This window comes from Larimichthys crocea, chromosome XVIII (assembly GCF_000972845.2).
Source record: "Larimichthys crocea isolate SSNF chromosome XVIII, L_crocea_2.0, whole genome shotgun sequence".
NCBI lineage: Eukaryota > Metazoa > Chordata > Actinopteri > Sciaenidae > Larimichthys > Larimichthys crocea.
Genome location: NC_040028.1, coordinates 18,275,693 through 18,296,181, shown reverse-complemented (window position 1 = coordinate 18,296,181; position 20,489 = coordinate 18,275,693). Strand labels below are relative to the sequence as shown.

The window sequence follows — 20,489 nt, the reverse complement described above, 5'->3', positions numbered from 1 at the left end:
GTTTCTAAGCCTTTCTCCGCAAGATAATTGAGAAATCTCTGTGATTAAGTGTAGGTGCCTTCACTCCGCAAACACACAGAGAATAAGAAAGTGAGAGGAGTATTAATAGTGTTTGCCGGGACATGCATTATGGGAGGGATTATACGGATGGAATTCAACTCTCGTGAAAACCTGCCACAAGCTCTGCGCCTCTACAATGCACGAGCTAAACAATGTTGTCAGAATTGCACAATGAGCAAGCCGAGACACAACACAACGCGATAACAGCTACATGTCGGACAACTGATAGTGTGCGGAGAGCTCTGAACTGCTTCTGCCTTCTGTCACGTATCACTAGACCGCTGAAATATTTCTTGATCTGAGGCCACTTTATTGACACAGCAGGCTCACCCCGGCTCAACGTACACGTAAGTGCACATTCCTGCTACGTTACTTTGTAACCTGAAGTCTGTATTTCTACAACGCTGAAATATTTGTCACGCTGATAACTTTACAGTTGTAAAACGCTGTCTCGTGGTGTTACGACTGCTTGTGCAGCATTCGGCCACCCGACAAGCCTTAAACCTTGTGGATCTATTATTAAAATTGGACCTCCTGGATCATATTTTATCTCCTCACAAGTACCTGAAGCAACACGCCCCCACCAGTGCAGTCATTTTTCTGAAAGCTGAGTTGTTTTCTGACTCACTGAACAACCACAAAAGAGGAGTAGTCTCTAATCTGCAGCTGTCGTGCATTTTACAAAGAAGTCCCCGAATGAATGTCCCTCGCCTGATGTGTCCCATATTCTGGATCCATTTTTTTTTTCTCATCAAAATTCACCTGGATTGTCCTCTTTATCTTCTGGTACGCTCTGATTTCCTGCCGTGTTGCTGTTGTGTTTTAATCCTCAGCTGGCTCTGATTGTGTTGTCCGTACTCGACCTGTTAAATAATTAGGTTACAGCTGTATTCTACTAGTTATTGTAAGTGTCATGCACAAAAGGTGCCCAGCCCACGAGGACTTACAAAACACTACGCACATCACAAACAAAGGCAGTAAAGAATTATAAGGACAAAAGAAAAAGTGATACACCGCCGAAAGTGAAACAGGAACTTCAGTCCATATTCATCCGACATAGAAAACAAATCAGGACATTTAGTTTGTATCTGATGTTGTGATACATCGGACAATAGAACAGAAAGTACATTTCATTTTCAAAACCTCTCCCTGATCACACAGGACACAGTTTCTGTCCTCCTCTGGAGTCGAGTGGAAGCGTCCAGTTTCCAACAGCCAGAGGCGAGATACCACATCGCAACTGTGGAGCACAGACAGACCTCTGTGCTCAGCATAGGTAAAAAAAATACTCCCCAAACTTTATTTATTTATAGATTTCTTTATATATAGCACCTTTCATGCAAACACGCAGCCCAAAGTGTTCCACAGAGCAAATAAAACCAGAAATAAACAACTATGAATAGAATCTAGCAGCGTGTGTGCTCTCTGACATGGTACCTTCTTAATTTAGGCCTTTATAGACTATTTGATTTATTTCCCAAGATCACTTAGTGTGATCTTACTCGTCTTAGTGTGCGTTATGAAACTGAAGCAGACAGATTGTTCAACAGCGAGCGAACGTCGTGCAATAGTGGCTAACTGTGTTTGATAATTCAGGACAGATTAACGCATCGGAAAGCAATTGTGACATTTCCGCTTTAAATGTGTTTAAATATTTTAAGATTTATGAAGTGGAATCACCAGTTCACGTCATCTTTAAAGATGATATGTCTTCATTTATTTCTCCTGAAATCTGCTGCTGCTGCGTGCTTGGGATTTGATTCAGTTGCTGAATGGAGCAATATGATCGGCCTCCTGTAATCCATTTGTTCTCTCTCTCTCTCTCTCTCTCTCTCTCTCTCTCTCTCTCTCTCTCTCTCTCTCATAGACATGGATGCAGCTGAAGGAAATCCTGCTTTATTTATGAGACGTATAGCTCAGAGAGCCACAGGGTTCTCCTGAGAATTCAGGACTGCACACACACAGCATTTCGCCTGTGGAGTTTTTTTTGTTGCGCTCACACACACACACACACACACCATCGTACACAAGCTGTGGGGCATCTATCTACCCTATCTGCTGTTTTGGCTGGGCCAAACCGCGGTTGTTTGAACGTGACCTCTGTCTTCCTCAGCGCTGCCGGCAGATGCTCGCTGAACGCGGTGTTTTAGTGTTTCATGTGGCGGCGGTTCAGTGAAAGGAGCGGTATCATCTGCGTGTCAGAGGAGCAGAAATGCCGTCTTAAATCACTGTGGCGGCATTTGAAGGTGTTGTAAAATGTCAAGCGATGGCGCAGAAAACAATAATAGGAACAGAGTGAGCTCAGAAGTATTTAAACTATTTAAATTATTAGCCAAAGCGGTGAACAGGGTGAGATGAGCACGATAGCATGGAGATAACATCATTTTTTTTGGCCTTCAGCTGAAAGGCAAGAAAGAAAATGTTCATATGATTTAGAGGTGTCAGGGAAATAGTTTTGTCCACAGTGAGGAGCATTTAGCCAGGTGTTACATTCCTCATGTTGGCATTTAACACTCTGGGCTAAACGGATAAGAAATATTCAACATTTTTAGACAAAAACAAAAACAAACAAAGCTCTTAGAAGATGCTGCAAATGTTAATTCATAGTCAGTATTTCCATAATAGCAATGGATCAAATGACACTGCGACAATTCGAGAAGGAAATGTGTGACAGAGAATTATCACCTGAATCTTGACGACAAGTTTTAGCTTCTTGTTTGCAGCTGTAGTTCATAACCCAGAGTATTTAATCAGTGTTTATTTTATTAATTAAAAACAAGGATGAACCAGATTTAAAAAAAACACGCATGTTGAGTCCTGACTTTGAAGATATAAGATTTACAGAGGAAGATTGTGGGATCTTGTTGTCCCTCTGAGGTTGCCAGGCAACCATTGTAAGCTCCAGGATGTGAATGCACCGAGCCAAGACATAGTCTGACACATGCCACTATAACATGCCACTTGTAGACTTGTCTTTATTTCATGGATTAGCCAAATGTGATGGGTTAACAGTGAGTACTGTGGGAAGACTTTGTTGTCTAGCAGCTGAAACAGTTAATCATTTGTTGATCATCATATTTCCTGCCTGAATTTAAAATGTGCCTCCAAGAAGAGGTGAAAAGGACAGCGTAGAAATGAAAGAGTGACCGTCCTCCCCTCGCTCTTGTTGGGTCGTCGCTTCCTATACTCGTTCCCATAACTATTTTTGCAGAATGTCATTACAGAGGTCAGCGTCTTCTCCAGAGGTTTGGCAAAGCCAGTTCTCATGTTGTTATGAGCAGAGGCACGCAGCGATGATATGCAGCGCGCTGTTTGGTTGATATTGAAACATAGCTCCCAAGAACTGACATGTACTGTATATGTGGTCCCTTTTTTACGTCCGCCGTTCCTGTTTTTAACACTGTTCTGCTCTCGCTGTGACTCTGTGACATCGACACAAGTTTATGTAACACAGACAAACAAACATGCGCAAAGAGACACAAGCCGGATACCAGTAACAACCCTCTGCTCCTTAGGAAGAGAGTTCCCATGTGTCTTGGAAAGCCTGGATAAATTTAGACTGTTTTCAGGCACTCATGGAAAATAACAGTCACCCATGGAAAATAAATAGCAAAGTAAAATACCCCAGAAAATATCTGGCAAATTCTCACATCCTGCATCTGCAGAAAATGACTGTCTGGTCTTTTTTTTTTTTACAACAGTTGCTGATGTTGTGTAACACTGATTGACTCACATTTAGACTTTTACGTAATTTAAAAAAAAACCCTGCAAAGAAAAAACAACAACAAAAAAAGTACAAGAAGAACCATGAAGAAACGGTTGCCCTGTTTGCTGTCACTTTATTTTGCTAAAGAAGGAATAAATAGTAGATTCATTCATGAAACAATCCACAGATGTCCACTGTTTTTATGTTTTCTTTTGTTTCTCTTTTGTGAATATTTGGACTGTTGGCTGGAAACACAAGCAATTTAATGACATCTCCCTGGGCTCTGGTAAACTACAAACAACTAACAAGCAAAACAATTCCTCATTTAATTGGAGCTTGTTGATATACAGACATGGGGACGCCTAATTAAAGGTCCGGTGTGTAGGATTTAGTGCCACCCAGTGTCAGAGTTGCAGATTGCAGCCAAGTGAATACTCTCCCACGCCTCACCCTCTCCTTCCAAGCATGTAGGGAAAAATCTGGCTGGGAAATTCACATAAAAAGCAAGAGCCAGTGTTTGGTTTGTCTGCTCTGGGCTACTGAAATACGGCGGTTCAACATGGCGAACTCTGTGGAGAGGACCTGCTCTTACTGTCGGTATAAAGGGCTCATTTTAAGCTCATTCTTATTTCCAGGTGATTTATAAACTAATGAAAACATTCCTACCAATAAATCCTCCTAAATCTTGCACACTGGACCTTTAAAACCAAAACAAAAATATATATTTTTCTTTAGCAAACAATATGCATTTTATTCACAAGTCTTGTATTTCCACGCTTTACTTCCCTTACACACTCGATGATCGACGGTGTTAAAACCTTTTTGCAGGACAGCTTTGTGCAACTCTCAAGAGGTGTGGAAAAAAAGCATGAATGACTGCTCTCAGAGTCATGATAAAGATATGTGACTGTGGCATGTCACAGTACGGATTGTTATCACCTTCAGAAGGAAATGGACATGATTTAGTTTTTGATTTAATCCGCTTTGAGCCTTTTTTCTTTTCTCGTTTGTAACACCGACTCTTGACATATCCACCGTGACTGTCCATTCAGCAGGTGACCAAAAGCAAATGTCCTGAGAAAATGACCCATATCTTAGTACGAGTATCCAAAAAGTGGTTCAACAGGTCTGCGTTGCGTTGCACCAGTCTTTCTGCATTGCTCTTCTCTACATCAGTCTGTTCTCTCTTGGGAGCCTCAAAGTAGCACCTGATCAAAGAGAATAATTCAGACCCATAGCCAAGGGAGGAGTAGAAAGAAGGCCGATGGAGCAGACGGTACAAAGAGAAGGTAAAGCTCAAGCTGGGGTAGAGTCAACAGTGGTTTGTGTTACACAGGGAAGAAGAAAAAAGGGGTAAGAGAGTTTTGGAGGACTATTTCTGTACCCATGTTTCTGCATGAGCTAACCTCATTTTACAACACACTCTCTCACAATGTGTCCAGAGAATAGATACAGTACTTTCTAATTAAGTTGGCAGCCCCGTTGGGTGATTGCGGGTTTATTTCTTAGTACAGTAGTCGGGTCAACGGTGGTGGTATTGCCTGCATGCTCATCACAAATAAAGCTCACAGCGAATTAACTCCAAGATGCAAATTGTGCACACAACGCAATTGCACACAGGAGACACAGCTTGTTTAGTTTCCCTCCCATGTTACCTCATTAAGAGAAAACCTCTTCCCCGCCATTTGTTGCTTGCGGGGATCCTCACAGATGCACGGTAATGTGTAGGATTACCTGCATGTGAGTGTAGAGGTTGATGTTTGAGAGTAAAACCCCCTTAATCCATCCCTTAAGGAAAGTTTTTTTCCTCCCCACTAATGCTTTGTTTTTCCTATTTCAGTCTTCTTTCTATCGACACTGAGGTCTGTGGATTGTCAAAACTTTAACTGGGGCATCGTTTCTGGAAGGAGACGCTGCTGTTTGAGTTCTTCTAATGTAATTTTGTACGGCCGCGTGGACCACAAACAAAACTGTGTTCCATTGTGTTGTTGTTGTTGGTGGTGGCAGACTTTTCTGCATGGATTGATACGACAAAGGCAAAGTCAAGGGAAATATATTTTATTGTGGTTTGAGCGCCGACTGACCCTTTAAATATAATCAGGCTGACTTTTTTCGATTTGTGCACTGTGTTTGCTTTCTGCTGCAACTCAGGACCCATCATTTTAAGAAAAAAGCTGTCAGCGCTGCGAAGAGAGGGAGAGTAAAGACAGGCTCAGACATTTCAAAAAGTAAAGACACTCCAACGTTGCTGCCTCCGCATCCCTGAGGTGGGAGTTGTAAACAACACAGCATTTTATGAACAGAAGCAAAACAGCACTAACCGTCTCTCAGAGGTATTTTCAGTTACTGACGATGAGTTACATACTCCTTTTATTTAAGTGCCGCGTCCTGAGTTCAAACTTTGCGTTGACGCACTCAGGAAGTTGTTAAGTTGTTCGCAGGAGGGGAAAGTGTAGGTAGCAGGAAAATAATCATTAGATATTTTCAGATTAATACGTGGGAGTGTGTCAAGAAGTGACAGTTGATTCCTTATACTGCTAAAAAGAACTTATGTTCTATAAACTCGTACTGACATCATGGATAGGCGTTGTTTGGTTGGTTACATCACGGCAGCTAAAAACGATCCCTCCTCTTGGTGCGCAGGTTTGTTGCATACCTGTGCGTGTGATGCCAGACATCACGTCATTTGGAAGATAGCACGTCCAACTCAAACCGAGTAAACAGGAAACGTAGCAGGTTTTCATCAGATGTAGCTGATGCTGTGGTTTGGGTGGAAGGCTCTCGTAGAGCATCTGCCCTACATGGCTAAATTTAGACCACTTTAAAGATGATGAAGCCGGCACGCCAAGGTGACCAAACCAGTCCTCGGTTTGCGTAGCAACACAAGCCACATTTTATATTCAGAAAATAAGCTGAGCTTCCCAAATGCTTGTTTAACTTTAACATTAAGGAGCCATAATACACTTTGCCTAATAAAACAGAGTTCAGTTCGTTACCCAGCCCGACTTCAGCCTCATCTGATTATCACTACAAGCAACATGGCTCTCTTTGCCAAATGCATAATTGGCACATTGTTTATTTATATTGTGGCTAATTATCTGTTGCTAATTCCATGTGACCACTTCACGATTTCCTCTCCAAAAACAAACTAAACGAAGAATTCTCGATATTAATTACTTTAATTACAAGTAAAAACTTCACGGCAGCTGCAGCTCTATAGTGTTTCAGGCAGCTGTGCAGATTCTTCTTCTTAAATGTGTGTATTTCCCGTCATATCTCTGCTTGAAGATGTAAAATGAGTGTGGTTTCATTACGCCTCACTCGCCTGACTCTCGTGGGCAATGAGCACGCAACATCTTTATACTCTGGATGTCTAGAACATCCGAGCACTCCTTACATTCACACCAAGTGTCTCCTCTTACTGCTGAGTGCTCCTGTTAGATTGTCTTTGCTTTGCTAATTGACTCTATTGACTGTTCGAGGTGGAAGAAAAGCTGAAATGCAGGACTCGTTTCGCTCGGGGCATTTTTGTCTTATTTGATTTTATAAGCGGCTCATATTTAACAAAGTAAAGTTTCCAAGTCAATAAGACGTTGCAGTGTGGGAATGTTTCTTGCCTCCAGTCTAAAAATGCTCAATATGGCATAAAGCATCTCTTGTTCTCTGCACACCCTGCAGCACTTCTTTCTTTTTTTTTAGACGGTGGTTAAACTCGTCCATGCTTCAGGTGAGTGTGTTGAAGGAAACGAGTGGCTAACTGTTGTGTGAGAGAAACACAAAGCTGAGCTCAGGGTATTTAAAGATGTTTGCATAAAGATTTCAGTTAGAGATTTTGTTCAGCTATGTTCTCTTTGCTCATGTGTGACAACTTGTTTGCAGAAATTTCAGTTTTTAGATTTCAGTGTTGGAAAAATAAATCAAAACTCAGTTGAAAGTAATAGCTCCTAACCACTACCACATCTTTGTTGTTTGACCGGCGAGTGACCCGTTTCTCACAGATACTTTATTTCTCTCTCTGTCAGACACAAACGCAGCATCACCTCGGGTTTTTCCACGTCGAAAGGCAAACAAGCGTCGTCGCACATCAAAGCCACGTTCGCTACATCTGCCCCCGCTGTGCTGTACAGCGCTCGTCTTTTGTTGTTGTGCCGTGGGGACACGGCTACCAGACTGTCACAGACAGAGTTAAAATAGAGACAGTGCCTCCCACTTTACTTATGAACCCAAAGCTGCAAAAATGGGCTAAAAAAGACACAAGGAAACCTGTGCTAATAGATAATGGCCTCGCGGCGGAGAGGAGTGTTCTCATCATGTGTTAGAGTGCAAGGAGCTGTGCAAAGTGAACAAGCACTGCACTGTTACGGGAGGAGGGAGGTAAAGCGGGCATCAAGGAGCCGAGTAAACAAGTTTGAAGTCGGCTATTTATGGCTTTAAAAAAAAAGGAAGAAGAGCTGAATGCAGCAGGGACTCAACGTTGTTTATCATCTTTCAGCGGCATCATGGTGATGTTGGAATAAAGATTTCAAATTAACATGATGCGTTACCCTGATGATGCCTGAACATGCTAATTAAAACAGCAGTTGACAGAGTGTGAGCTCTCACAAATGAAGGACTGGAGGTTGATTCTTCAGTAAAAGGAAACATCAATACCTCCCATCTGTCTGCACAGATTAAGTGTGATGGAGGGATTAAATAACAGCGGTGATGCACAATTATGCCGTCATCCTGCTGTCAAAATACAGTGTTAATGGATATACTCATAAATACATAAAACATGTGCTAACACCTTAATACCAGCACCATCTTATCAAGGAGTTCCCGGGACACTCCTGGAGATGTAGTGCTCTCTAATCTCCCTCCAGTCCTTTCCTTTTCTTCTCCGACTCAAGTGTGGGTAAGCAGAGCCTTTGTTTAATCCACCACCCTCTGGGTGCAGCGCCTACACGCACCTTTGTGTAGACTGAAAGTTGATCCGCCATTTAGAAATATCGATAATCGAGAAGCGAAAAGGGCAAAACGTCAGATTCTTTGGGAGGGGGGGGGACGCCCATGTCAGTGAAAATGGGACCACCCAGCGACTGTTGTCATGGAGACTCACTCAACAATGTCGCCTCCACCGAGGAGAGAAAGGGCTGAAACGATGACAGAAAATGGAAGTGACATGTGAAAAATTGCTCGTAAAGAGAGGCTGTGGGGGGGTTGGACAGTCCGGTTAAAGAAAGAAGGGAATTCCACATTTCTGTCATCGAGCATTCAGGCAAGTTTAAGATTTAAGATGAGGACGCGTGTTAAAGATTGATACAGAAGAACCGGGCTGCAATTTACGATTTTCCAACATCGATTTTATTTGCCAATTATTTTCTTAATTAATCGTTTGGTTGATAAAATGGCAGACAATAGTCATTGTCCTTAAAGTGGAATTTTGTGGCCTGAAAATAATCCAGATTACGAAGTTGGACTCGATCAATCCATAAATCGATTGTCAAAATTTTAAAAAACGTTCTACAAGTTTAGATTGGCCTCTTGGCACTATGGCTTAGTATTTACAGATGTTTGATACGATTTTTGTTTTTTTTTTCATGTTTTTTAACTGTTACATGTTGTCCATATGTAAGCGGCTGTACAAGTAATCTGCAGTAGAAAAAAACATTTCAACAAGTTTGTGATATTTTCGTATTTGGTGCGTTGGACATAATTTTAAAGGTATTGGGGTTCGATATCCAGCCGTAGCCAATGACAGTATAGAGAATGAATGTTGTATCCGTGACTTCACCCGCTGTTTTAAAGCTCAGAGTGTGGCGGCTCTGGCCACCACCATGTTTGTAGTCCTGCTTCTTCTTCCTCCTGGCTAATCTAAATATCGGCAAAGATCTGGATCATCAGTGGAACTGAGGTGGCCTGAATGGTGCCTGGTTGCTCAAATGGGTCATCGGTAACAGCACCTACCTGTCAATCAGAGCACCCACACTGATAATTCTGCATAACTTTAAGCCTTAATATAATGTGAACAGGTGAGTTGTATATAAATTCACCCTCAGTACAGTTGTCATGAACGGGGAAATTAGCTACAGAGACCAAAACAGTTTTTTGTACCAGGCTGTAAACATGTTTATTTCTGCTGTGAAGTTGGACATTTGAACATGGGGACTTATGGAAGACGGACTCAAGTGGACGTTTAAGGAACTGCAGTTATCCGCATTGGGTTCACTTCACAGCCACGGTAGTTGCCGCCTGCTCAAACACTTTTTAATGAGACCTTTAGATACTTTTGTAGGAATTCAGTCCAAACACTCACCAACACACATACTACAAGCTTGTCATATGAGCGAACATGCCAGATATAATTTGGTGTTTTGAGGAGCGCTGTCCTCTGTGAAGTCAGTGCCATCTGTGTGCTGAATGTTCGGCATCCAGCTCATGAGACTCACGAGAACAATCAGGTGTTTTTGTGCAAGGGCAGCAAGAATTGAAGTGAGGCTAAACTAAGAATAACTGAATCCTCTCTGCTTTGAGATGGGACGTGCACGCAGCATCGGTTTTATTAGGATGGCATCATAACGAACTGACAGAAAGGGTCGTTTGAGGTGATGAGTAAGGTTGGGTGATAAATTTCCCAGCAACCGGCGTTTGCCAATATATTCACGCCGGTGTGTGTGTGTGTGTTGTTCTCCGGCTCAGCGGGTGTTTACAGTGCTGCTGAACAAATCTGTCAATGAGCAGCTGCTCTCGCTCGTTTCTTTGATTAAATTAGCGAAATAAAATGACAGAAATCAACTGAAAAAAACAACAACCCAATCACCTAATAGCCCGCGACCTTACAGATATTTATCGCCTATCGGATTCGAGCTTTATGGAGCCTTACAGAGCTAAAAGCGATAAATGGTGGCCTCGCATTCATCAGGTGGACACAAACATAAATCTAGATGAATGATAATGTAACTCGCAAACTGCTGCAAGTGTAAATAAGCCTGTTTGTGCTACTGCAGCTGCATGTTTAAGTTGATGTTTTAGTGTAAATGTTTGCAGATCAGATTTTTCAGGGAGTATATCTCTGTCTCAGGTTGTTTCTCTCTTGTTTGGACACTTTGATAAAGAAGCCTCTTCTGTCTCCCCATGTGCAGTCATATGGTGTAATGATAGCAGCCCCAGCTCTATTTGTGTGTGTGGTCTTAAGTGTGTGTGTGTGCTGCTGCCTTCTTCTCTGTCCTATTTTAAGCCGACCACGAGAAACCCTCTCGGTGTTGTGTTTGAGACGTCCTTGTGTGGTGGTTTTTAAAAAATAAAAAAAATCTTTCTGATGGCATCCACATGTACGCCGCGCTCGTTTCCTCCTCCTGAATCTGAAGAAGAGCAACCGCCAACCTCATCACAGAGAGCGGCAGATGAGCTCATGTCGTACACCACGCCCTCGCGTTAAAGGCCCGTGCTGTATATGCACGCGTTTCAGTACAGCTGTCACTCTGGCGTTTTCGCATCAGCAGCTGTACATGTGGAAAACATTGTTAACACTGACTGCATGTGAAAGGCATCTAATTATGCGTTGGCCTGGTTTTGTTGTTGTTGTTGTTCTTGGAGACAAATTTATTGTGCGAGGAAGAATCATTAGATCCTCGAGTTTAAGTCTGTTCGCCTCAGACGCTGATTGCCAGTTGTCCGTCCTCTGAGAAGCAACTTCTGCAAACATTGTGGAGTGGAGGGCGACCGAGCGGGGGTGGAAAACGTCTCCCATTGGCTGAATCCTGCATGTCTTTGACCTGAATGCCAAACACAGAAAAGCTCTGCCAGACTTTTTCTTTCTTTAAACATCCCTCCTCTCTCTCTCTGTCTCTCTTTTTTTTTTATAATCCTCTTTTACTTTCCCTTTCTCTTTGTGCGCTGTTGAAAGAGCCTCGGAGCGTTTCCCCCCCCCTTCAGCGAAGGGAGTTGTTGAAGTGCGGGTGAAGCCCAGCTCAGCAGTCTGTCGCTCATCTTTCCTCTTTTAACTCTCTCAGCAGAGGAATGAGGAGGTCACGGGGAGCATGAGCTTTCAGGCTTTTCTCTTTTTTAAAATCCGGTCTCTCTCCTCAAACTGTTTGTTTTCTTTTGTGTGTGTTTGTGTGCTCGCTCTTTCTCGCTCTCACAGGAAATTTATGTTTTTTTTTGTGTGTGTGTGTGTGTTCAGCCACCTTCTATGAACCGTAAAAAATGAAGCTGTAATTAACGGATGAATGGATCGTAATATTTCGTGTTTAGCGGATCCAGTTTCCGCAAACACAAACGAGACTTTCCCAGATTGATGTCAAGAGCGACGGCCCGTTAGCAGGAACCAGAATGAGCGACGGTATGGCTGCCACTCTGACATACACCGCCGCCTATGGAGGAGGACGGATTTGGTATGGGATTCCCATCGCTGCCTAATGAGCAAGGTTGTCAAGGAGACAGGGGGAATTGGTATCATGGATGAGGGGAGGCGAAGTACTCAAGGGTGGAAGGATGTCACGTGTTATTCTGCCAGTTTAGTGGAAAGAAATTACACGAGAAACACGATAGGAGGGTTCGTTGAGATCGCTTCACATCCAACCTGTTGGTTCGGTTTAAGTCGGCCGTGTTTACCCGTTTTGTTTTCTTTGTTCAGGCCGGCGCAGATGCTGTCAGTCAAACTCTGCTGTGAACCAAACAACAGGGCCAGCAGCTCTTTGGTGCAGTTCCTCTGTGGTTTGCAAGTGAAGACAATAAATCCACTGTTTGTGTCTGTTGTCTGTTTGAGTATGTGGTTTCATCTTTCTTTTGTTAAAAAGCTGAACTACTAATAAATCCATTTTCTGAGAGTTTCCCTGATCTGGTGAAAACAAACGTGTGTCAAGCTAAACACATACTGATATCATGTCTGTTTCTATCTGGTTTCATAAAATACGGTCGAGTACGCTGTTTGTGAGCATTAGAGATGAAAAATAAACACAAAGTTTAGCACCAAAACTGTCCAATGAATGAGTTACATGCCAGTGCACACCAGCCTCCGTGGCTGTGAACTGAAGCCAATTCCTCTAACGTCCACTTGAGTCTGGCTCCAGAAGTGAGTCAGTCTCCATAAGTCCCCATGTTCAAATGTCCAACTTCACAGCAGAAATAAACATGTTTACAGCCTGGTACAAGGCGCTTTGATTGACAGGATTTGAGCAGCCAGGTGTCATTCAGGTCCGCCGATGATCCACGTCTTTTACGCTGATATTTAGCTGGAAGAAGCAGCACAGCACCAGCGTATTTTCAGCTTGAAACCAGCCCATCGGGAAACCTGAGTGACGTCACTCATGAGCTTCTTATACTGTCGTAGGATGACGTCACCAAAACTGTCCCATAGGATAAGTTACGTGAACACGAACTAGACCAAAGACAACAATATTTATTTTTAGTTTAACTTGGTCGTGATCAAACGAGCTGAACTACACGTGTGAAAGTGACCTGATGCTGGAAGCTTTTAAATCTTTGCTGTGTAGAGGAAGAAATCCCAAACAATCCCAGAAGTTAATCCCGTTCATCACTCATCTGATCCGCTTTGTATTCCAATGTTTCAAATGTAGCGACAGTGATACCGGGAAGCATTTCATCAGTTTTGCTCATCCATCCGTCCACACCAGGAGTAATGAATGCAGTAAAACAAAAGGAAAGTAGTAGCCTGGTATAATCCGGCAGCTACAGCCCGAGGCGGATAGAGGCCACAGCACGTTCACATACCTCCTGTCTCCTGGAAGAGTTGACGTCACCGTCCCCTCATCTTGTCATAAATCTGTCCTTGCGCTTCTATTTCCTGCGCCCTCCGAAGAATCACAGCTGCTGCGCTTTTCTGCCTCGTCCTTTATGTCGAGCCTGACCCTTCCGCTATGTCCCTCCTGCTGCCTCTCCAGCTGCACTTAAAGTTGTCACATCCGGGAAAGTTGTGTAGCTTAACTTATGGTGAACTTGACATAAATTCACATGTTGCACAATCACCACCACCTCCTCCTCCTCTGCTTGTCCCTGTCCCAGCCTGTGAAGAAATCCAGTTTGACAGCTTTAGTGGCGGCAAGCAGAGGCACATTCACAAAGCTCTACTGTACAAACTGTTGCACTTTTACTGCTTGTTGCAGAGATAGGAGGCAGCGACAACACACACACACACAGGCCTTTTGGCTTTGACTGTAACTCTTTAAGAATGTATCCGGTAATGGCTGCTCTGTCTCTGTGGTCGTGGCCTAATTGAAGTGGAATTGAATATCTCTGGTTGAAATAACAGCCGTGCTTTAGAGTGCTCCCATTTGCATTTCATCAAATGTATCCCCACCACAGAAGATATTAATCTTTCTTCCACCAGTAATGGAATCTTTAATACGGCCTAATTTGTGCAGCTACACTTCTCATGAGTCATAATTCGCTTTTGTGGTTACACATTATCTCTGCTGTGCCCTCTCATTAAGGAATAAAATGTGAATGACAATACAAATGAGGGAGTGTACGATCCCCCCTGCATCCTTAATGCGCTTTGCTGCATTTCCACTCTTCTATCTCCGCGTAAATATGCATGAATGTTCTCACCCACGCGCTTCCTCGCACGCACATTTCTTCCATTTTCATCCTGAAAACAATGAAATATATGTCATGACACATTATTTTAAGCTGCGTATCCATTAGATGTTATTGTGTTGTGGAGGATTTAACTGTCAGTTTCAGTCGTGGAGTTTCTCCGCCATAAATCACAGCGTGCCACCGATAGCTCCCGAGCCTCACAAAAGAGAGATTAGATATGAAACTGACGGTTTTATTTAATTATTCGGGGGCTGAATCGCTGACTCAAAAAGATTTACGGCATGACTATTCATTCTTTATCTTTGATTCCTCCCCTCCCTTAATCTCCACACAGCTTCTTTTCATCCGAAGCGTTTTGACTTCCTTTATTCATTCCGGCGATCTCGTTTCCAGCCGCAGACTGTTAACTCAGTGCCGGGCTAAATATAAACCAGATTGCTCGGATGGTTCTCATACCGCGAGACGCCTTTTCATCACGGGGGGAAAGAAAAGTTTGCACCGGACAAACAAAAATGAAACTTTTCCCCCTGGTCTGCGTGTCTGTGTGTGTTCACAAACAGACAATTTATTCCTCCTTGGCCGCCGCTCGTGAGCAGATGCGTGCAATTTCCGAGCAGTTTTAAGGTGGCCCTGCCAAACCCCCATGTCAAATCACTTGACCTCAGGCCCGGTGAAATAGAGCATGTAATCGCTCACTGTCTGTCTGGAAACTAATAGGCAAGGCTTTGTGCGTGTGTGTGAGCGACGGCATGCAGAATGAGCACATGAATTGATTTTGTGTGTTTGCGCTGAGGTGCGTCGTAGAGCGAACGCCGTCCTCCAAACCGTGCTTTAACGTGATTTCAGCATGTTTCACAAAGTCTTCCTCATCTATGGAATTATATGTTTTAGTGCCACAACTTTAAACTCATGCGGTTATGACTTTAGTTATGTAATTTAGCCTGGCAACCTGTCCGTGCTGCATCCTGTTCAGTGTCCTATGTGAGCAGGGATAAGCGGTTTAAAAAATCGTCTGCATGGATGGATATGGATTATTTTGTAATGACTTGTCACGGCAAAACTCACACACACACACACACACACACACACACACACACACACACAATGTTGAGACTTTGGCCCATCTGATCCTCATTTATTCTAATTAAAGGATAACTTTGTGTTCATGATACATTCAGGATCAGTTTGTGGACTCAGTCACACACATTATTTCTTAATACTGAAATAATTTATTGAAGTACTCATGATCAGCCTCTCTGCCCCCTAGTGGCTGTTTGAAGGCATGGCAAGCTTTTCGTATACCTCTCTGTGTGAGGTGTGGCTCACCCCTGTTCTTCTCCTTCTTCTTCTCCACAGGAGGACTCCATGAAAGATGACAGAGGAGGTGATTGTTGTAGCCAAATGGGACTACACGGCCCAGCAGGACCAGGAACTTGACATCCGTAAAAACGAGCGTCTCTTCCTCCTGGACGACTCAAAGACCTGGTGGCGCGTCCGCAACGCCTCCAACCAAACGGGATATGTGCCGTCGAACTACGTGGAGCGCAAGAACAGCCTGAAGAAAGGCTCGCTGGTGAAGAACATCAAAGACACGCTGGGTAAGACCGATTTTAGTTTGACTCGGTAACGGATTGGAGTTTTTTATATTATAAAGCAGGTCCAGATGAAACAGTGTGAAAACTTTCAATCCACAGAGAAATGTTGTCTTCACAGTCACAGGACAGTGGGTGCAGGCAGGCTCCTGTTGTTGGCCTGACTGTCTATTGTTTTATGTCAGCCAATCTGAAGAGATGCTCATTAATATTAACGACACAAACACCCAGAGAGAAATGTAAGAGAGGATTCTTTAGTGAAAAAGCAATGTGGTTTTGTGGTTTACTGTCATCGCCAATCAGATGCTGGATTTCCTATAAGTAAGGCAGGTCTTCACAGGAAAAAAAATATTTGTGTGACAGCTGGATTCTGATTAAAAAGAAAATGTGGTGATAACCGTGATGACCTCACACCACCCCCCGGCGTTGTGTCATGCAAAAGAATGACGCAAACTCGCGTTTACAATTCTGGAAACTTTGTAACCAGGAGGATTCACGGTAAAGAGGAAGAAACGGTCAAAAGCGTGGCGTCACAGTGTCCGTTGGTGTCGGATGATTTTTAAAGGGTGGGGACAACTTTCTGCACAACATGGGCTTAAATTACAGGACTGTCATGTATTTGACACTGTAGACACAGAGGAGAACGCCTGCTACTGAGTGCAAACATGCTGTTATAACAACATCAGCTGCACGCAGGCAGGATCAGACCAAACCAAGTACAGGCTTTTTTTACACACAGAAAACTGATCAGGAATCGATAAGGAATCAAACTGAGGAGCAGAATCAATAATGCTGCTTGTATAAATTAAATCAGATCACTGCCCATCCCTACAGAAAAGTTTCAAAGGTCACTCGCGTGTACAAGATGTCACTCTCGCTGGATTATTTTCCTTCCAGTGCTCTCTCGCCGAGCTCGAGGAGCTGAGGTGTGATCATTAATCGGTCAGTGTGTGTGTGTGTGTGTGTGCGCGCACATGTGTGTTAGCCTCAATCTTCTCAGAAGTAAAATGATTCCCCTCCTGTCTCTGTCGCAGCAGGGAGCTGTCACTGTGCACTCCAGGGATCCTGTCGACTTGGCCGTTGCTCTCAGCTGTCAGCAGGCTGTCTCTCAGTCCACAGCCATGACTCGAATACATTAGACTATGTATGCAGCCATAGCTACAGACTTATGAAGGGACTGTCTGTGCTTATAGTTTGACTGGAAGTAACTCGAGAGTTATTTATACTTTCCTGGATTTGGGCAAGACAGATTTTTATTATTTATTAATGTCCCGGCTTTATTTTGCAACAAAAATCTGTCATAAAAGAGGAGCGGCGTGTAATTTCAGAGAACACAGAGTACACGTTCAATGGACATCACGACCCAGCTCGTGTCGGGAAACAGGAGTAAACGAACAGCAGCTGTTTTTGGTAAAAACAAACAGAAGCAAGTTGTTTTTTATTTCTGAGAATCTGGATTTATTAAAATGCAACAAAAAAGAGTTGAGCTAAGGGAAACATGGGGAGCGGATTCTGTTCAAACCAACAAAATAAATAAATAATAAAAAGAGTATTCTCTAGAGATGAGTCTAAATAAAATCAAAAAGGACTCTGACTGTTATTGAATAAACTAAATTCCTTATTCGTACAACAATATCTGTGCAAAGGAGTGAATCAAATAAATGTAGCCCAGTCCCCGGGTAGCAAACTTCAACAGTCTGTTTCAGGAGTATTTTCTCAAGATTTTCAAAATAAAACACCCTATCTAAAAGCATATTTACACATTTGAAGGACACAAACCAGCAAGTTTGAGCAAGTTAACAAAGTCTGAGAGGCAAAATGCTCCCGGTGGAGAACGGACCAGAACAGAGTCGTGTGTAATATTTGTATCGATTGGGAGGATGAAGCGATTTAAAGATCATCTTATGCTCTGGGAAATCATTTTTCAGTAGTTGCCGATTCTTTATAGACCGAATGATGTATCAGGTACTGGAGAAATAATTAGCTGATTGATGCAATACAAATATGATCCATTTATTAATCCACGTTTCTTCAGTCTAAGGGTGATGTGGACTTGGACACACACTCAGTGTAAACACAGTGTTGCAGCTGATGATGTGTGACGCTCACAGCTCCCCCGTGTGTCCACGGGCAGCGGCTTTAACCTTTCCCCAACACTATTATCTCGTGCGTCAGTATTTTGATATTTACCTGTGAGCTCTCCGAGACTTCAGCTTCAAACCATCTCCTGAAATTGGTTTAATTCGTCATGACTGATAGTGAGACAAATGATCTCATAACCAGTTTAGAATATGCCAACTGATGATCTAATTCATTTTTATGGTTTTGAATTTGGAGATGGAGGAGATGGAGGAGGGCGCACGCAATTATCAAGGGGCTACTGCAGCTCTTAAATCAGATGTGACCGCAACAGAATGAGATGGCATCGGTTTCACAAGGCGCGTGTTAAACTGGGATGAGTTTGTATGTAGTTCAAGTCAGAAATTAAGCCAAAAAAAAACGATCGGCTTGCTCCACTTTCCTCCATAGCTGGAGAGCAGGACGGAGTCACGGCACAGAAATCCATCTTGTTTTTGACAGCTTCAGCATCGGTTTCCACTTGTTTGGTCCGGGCCGGTGGAGGGAGACGGGGAGAAAATAGAAATTCATAACAAGACAGAATGATCAAGAAGTGCAATTGTAATAAAAATAGTAACTGCGTGTCCCTGAAAGGCAGCCACATTTAGACGAAATAGATGAAGGCCGTCTGGTTCTAATGCGCTGATTCCTCTCGGGCTCTGTGGACACCACCAGCCCTCTGGGAAACTTTACGGCTTTATGTGAGCCAGCGTGGCTGCCACAGCCTGCCACTGTCACCCACACCAGGGTTCATTGTGTGCAGAGACGACATGTACACCCACACACACACACTTGTACACTGTTAACACTGATGTGCCTCTCTCTCCGTCACTGTAGGCCTCTGCTTTTCTATGATCAGTGGATTGATTAGTGGAGAGATCAGCAGCCTAATGGTCGTGCCGGAATGATGGATCACCTCTCTGTCCCCGACTGTTAGATTCCAACTGCAACATTATGGCCTAGTTCCACTTCAGTCTAAGTAGTTTGCTTCCAGCCCGGTAGCTCTTTAGAGTTAAAAGCCTGAGCAAATCCAATAGGCGAGAACATTTTCATGACGAGGTGATGAGCAATAGGTGAGGTCAGGGGCTAATGGAACTTACTCTCACACTCGAATGGAGAATCTGATTGGCTGAGAGCGTTAATTACTTCATCCTGTCCGCAGTCTCGTTTTGGACTCTTTGATAAGTCTACGTGGTGATTATCTACCCTGCCTTCTGTTATCTCCAGCCTTTCTTCCTAATTTACTGCGCTTTAATGTGGTTGTATCATCGACATCCATCCAGGCGGAATTGAATTGTAAATGGATTCATGCTGCTTCGTGCCCCAGTTTCCTCTCACAGGAAACCAAAAAAAAAAAAAAAAGAACAGTAATGGGCGAAAGAATTCAGCACTGATGCTGCTTACATCGCTCAAACTGGGCCAGGAAGTCGGTATTTCTGAATTTGTACATGGCTGCTCTGTGTGTGGGTGAGGTGACTAAAAGCACTTTGTCCATCTCACTCTGTGCTTTCTAATAGTGTTGTAGTCAAGACCAGCTGAACCGAGACCAGGACCAGACAGTGTTCAGCCTACTTAGGTAGCTCGTGTATCTAGCTGTGTAGTGCTGGGCGATATGGAAAAAATCATATATCACGATATGGATTATTTTATATCACGATATGCACCACACTGCAAACATCCGCCTCGACTTTGGCCCGGCATGCGTCTTATAAGCGAGGCAACTCGACTTTACTGAAGTGCTTACGACCAGGCATTACATACCTCGGATCAAGGACTTCGTCGAGGTCTCGAAAGCTGTCCTTTGATTTGATTATGGCGCTGGGATGTTTTCTCATACGGTGATAGTCTTGTACCATAGTTTGCATACGGTCGTCTTCTGCTCCGTGTCGGACCCTCTCTTTTCGGTAAAGGTGCTTCTTCTTGGGCTGCCTGCGTAGCTGTCTCTGTCTGTTGCGCGTCCATCGTTCATCACTCTTGAGTTAAGTAACGCAAAGCACGTCACAAACCCGCGTGAGAATCAAAGAACCACGCAGCGCCATGGATGGAGTTTCTGTGCGAAAAATTGTCTTTTTTTATTCTTTATTTTCACTTATATAAACTAGTATGCATAGTTACAAGACAACACTAATACAATCGTCACAGGCTATTTAATTATAAATTTGCTCTAATAATTGATAAAATTAGGTTACGATAGAAAAGTGTCTATTGTGCCATTTCTCTTCTATCGTCCCCACGATATGTATCGTCGTATCGCCCAGCACTACTGCTGTGTGTTTTCTTCTGGACGCTGTTGCAGATTTCCTCTTTGACGCTGAGAAGGCCGCCTCTAGGAGTGTGTGTGTGTGTGTGTGTGTGAACAGTCGTTAACAGTGACAAATATGTGTTAGGATTATAAAGATTCACCCTCAGTACAGTCGTCACAAACAGGGAAATTAAACATTGCATGTTGACGTAGTCCTTGTCTGTCTCTATTG

At 43.3% G+C, this 20,489-nt stretch overlaps 1 protein-coding gene across 2 annotated transcripts in view; it reads left to right on the top strand.

Moving 5' to 3' along the window:
* Window positions 1-20,489, top strand: part of LOC104932099 (cytoplasmic protein NCK2) — a 42,629-nt gene that overhangs the window by 10,751 nt on the left and 11,389 nt on the right. The window contains exons 2-3 of one of the 2 annotated variants that reach the window (XM_027290948.1): window positions 1,222-1,336; window positions 15,662-15,903. In XM_027290948.1, the coding sequence (XP_027146749.1) occupies window positions 15,678-15,903 (226 nt within the window). In that variant the 5' untranslated portion in view covers window positions 1,222-1,336; window positions 15,662-15,677. The remainder of the gene's footprint in view (window positions 1-1,221; window positions 1,337-15,661; window positions 15,904-20,489) is intronic. The other variant, XM_010747254.3, reaches the window with a different exon arrangement.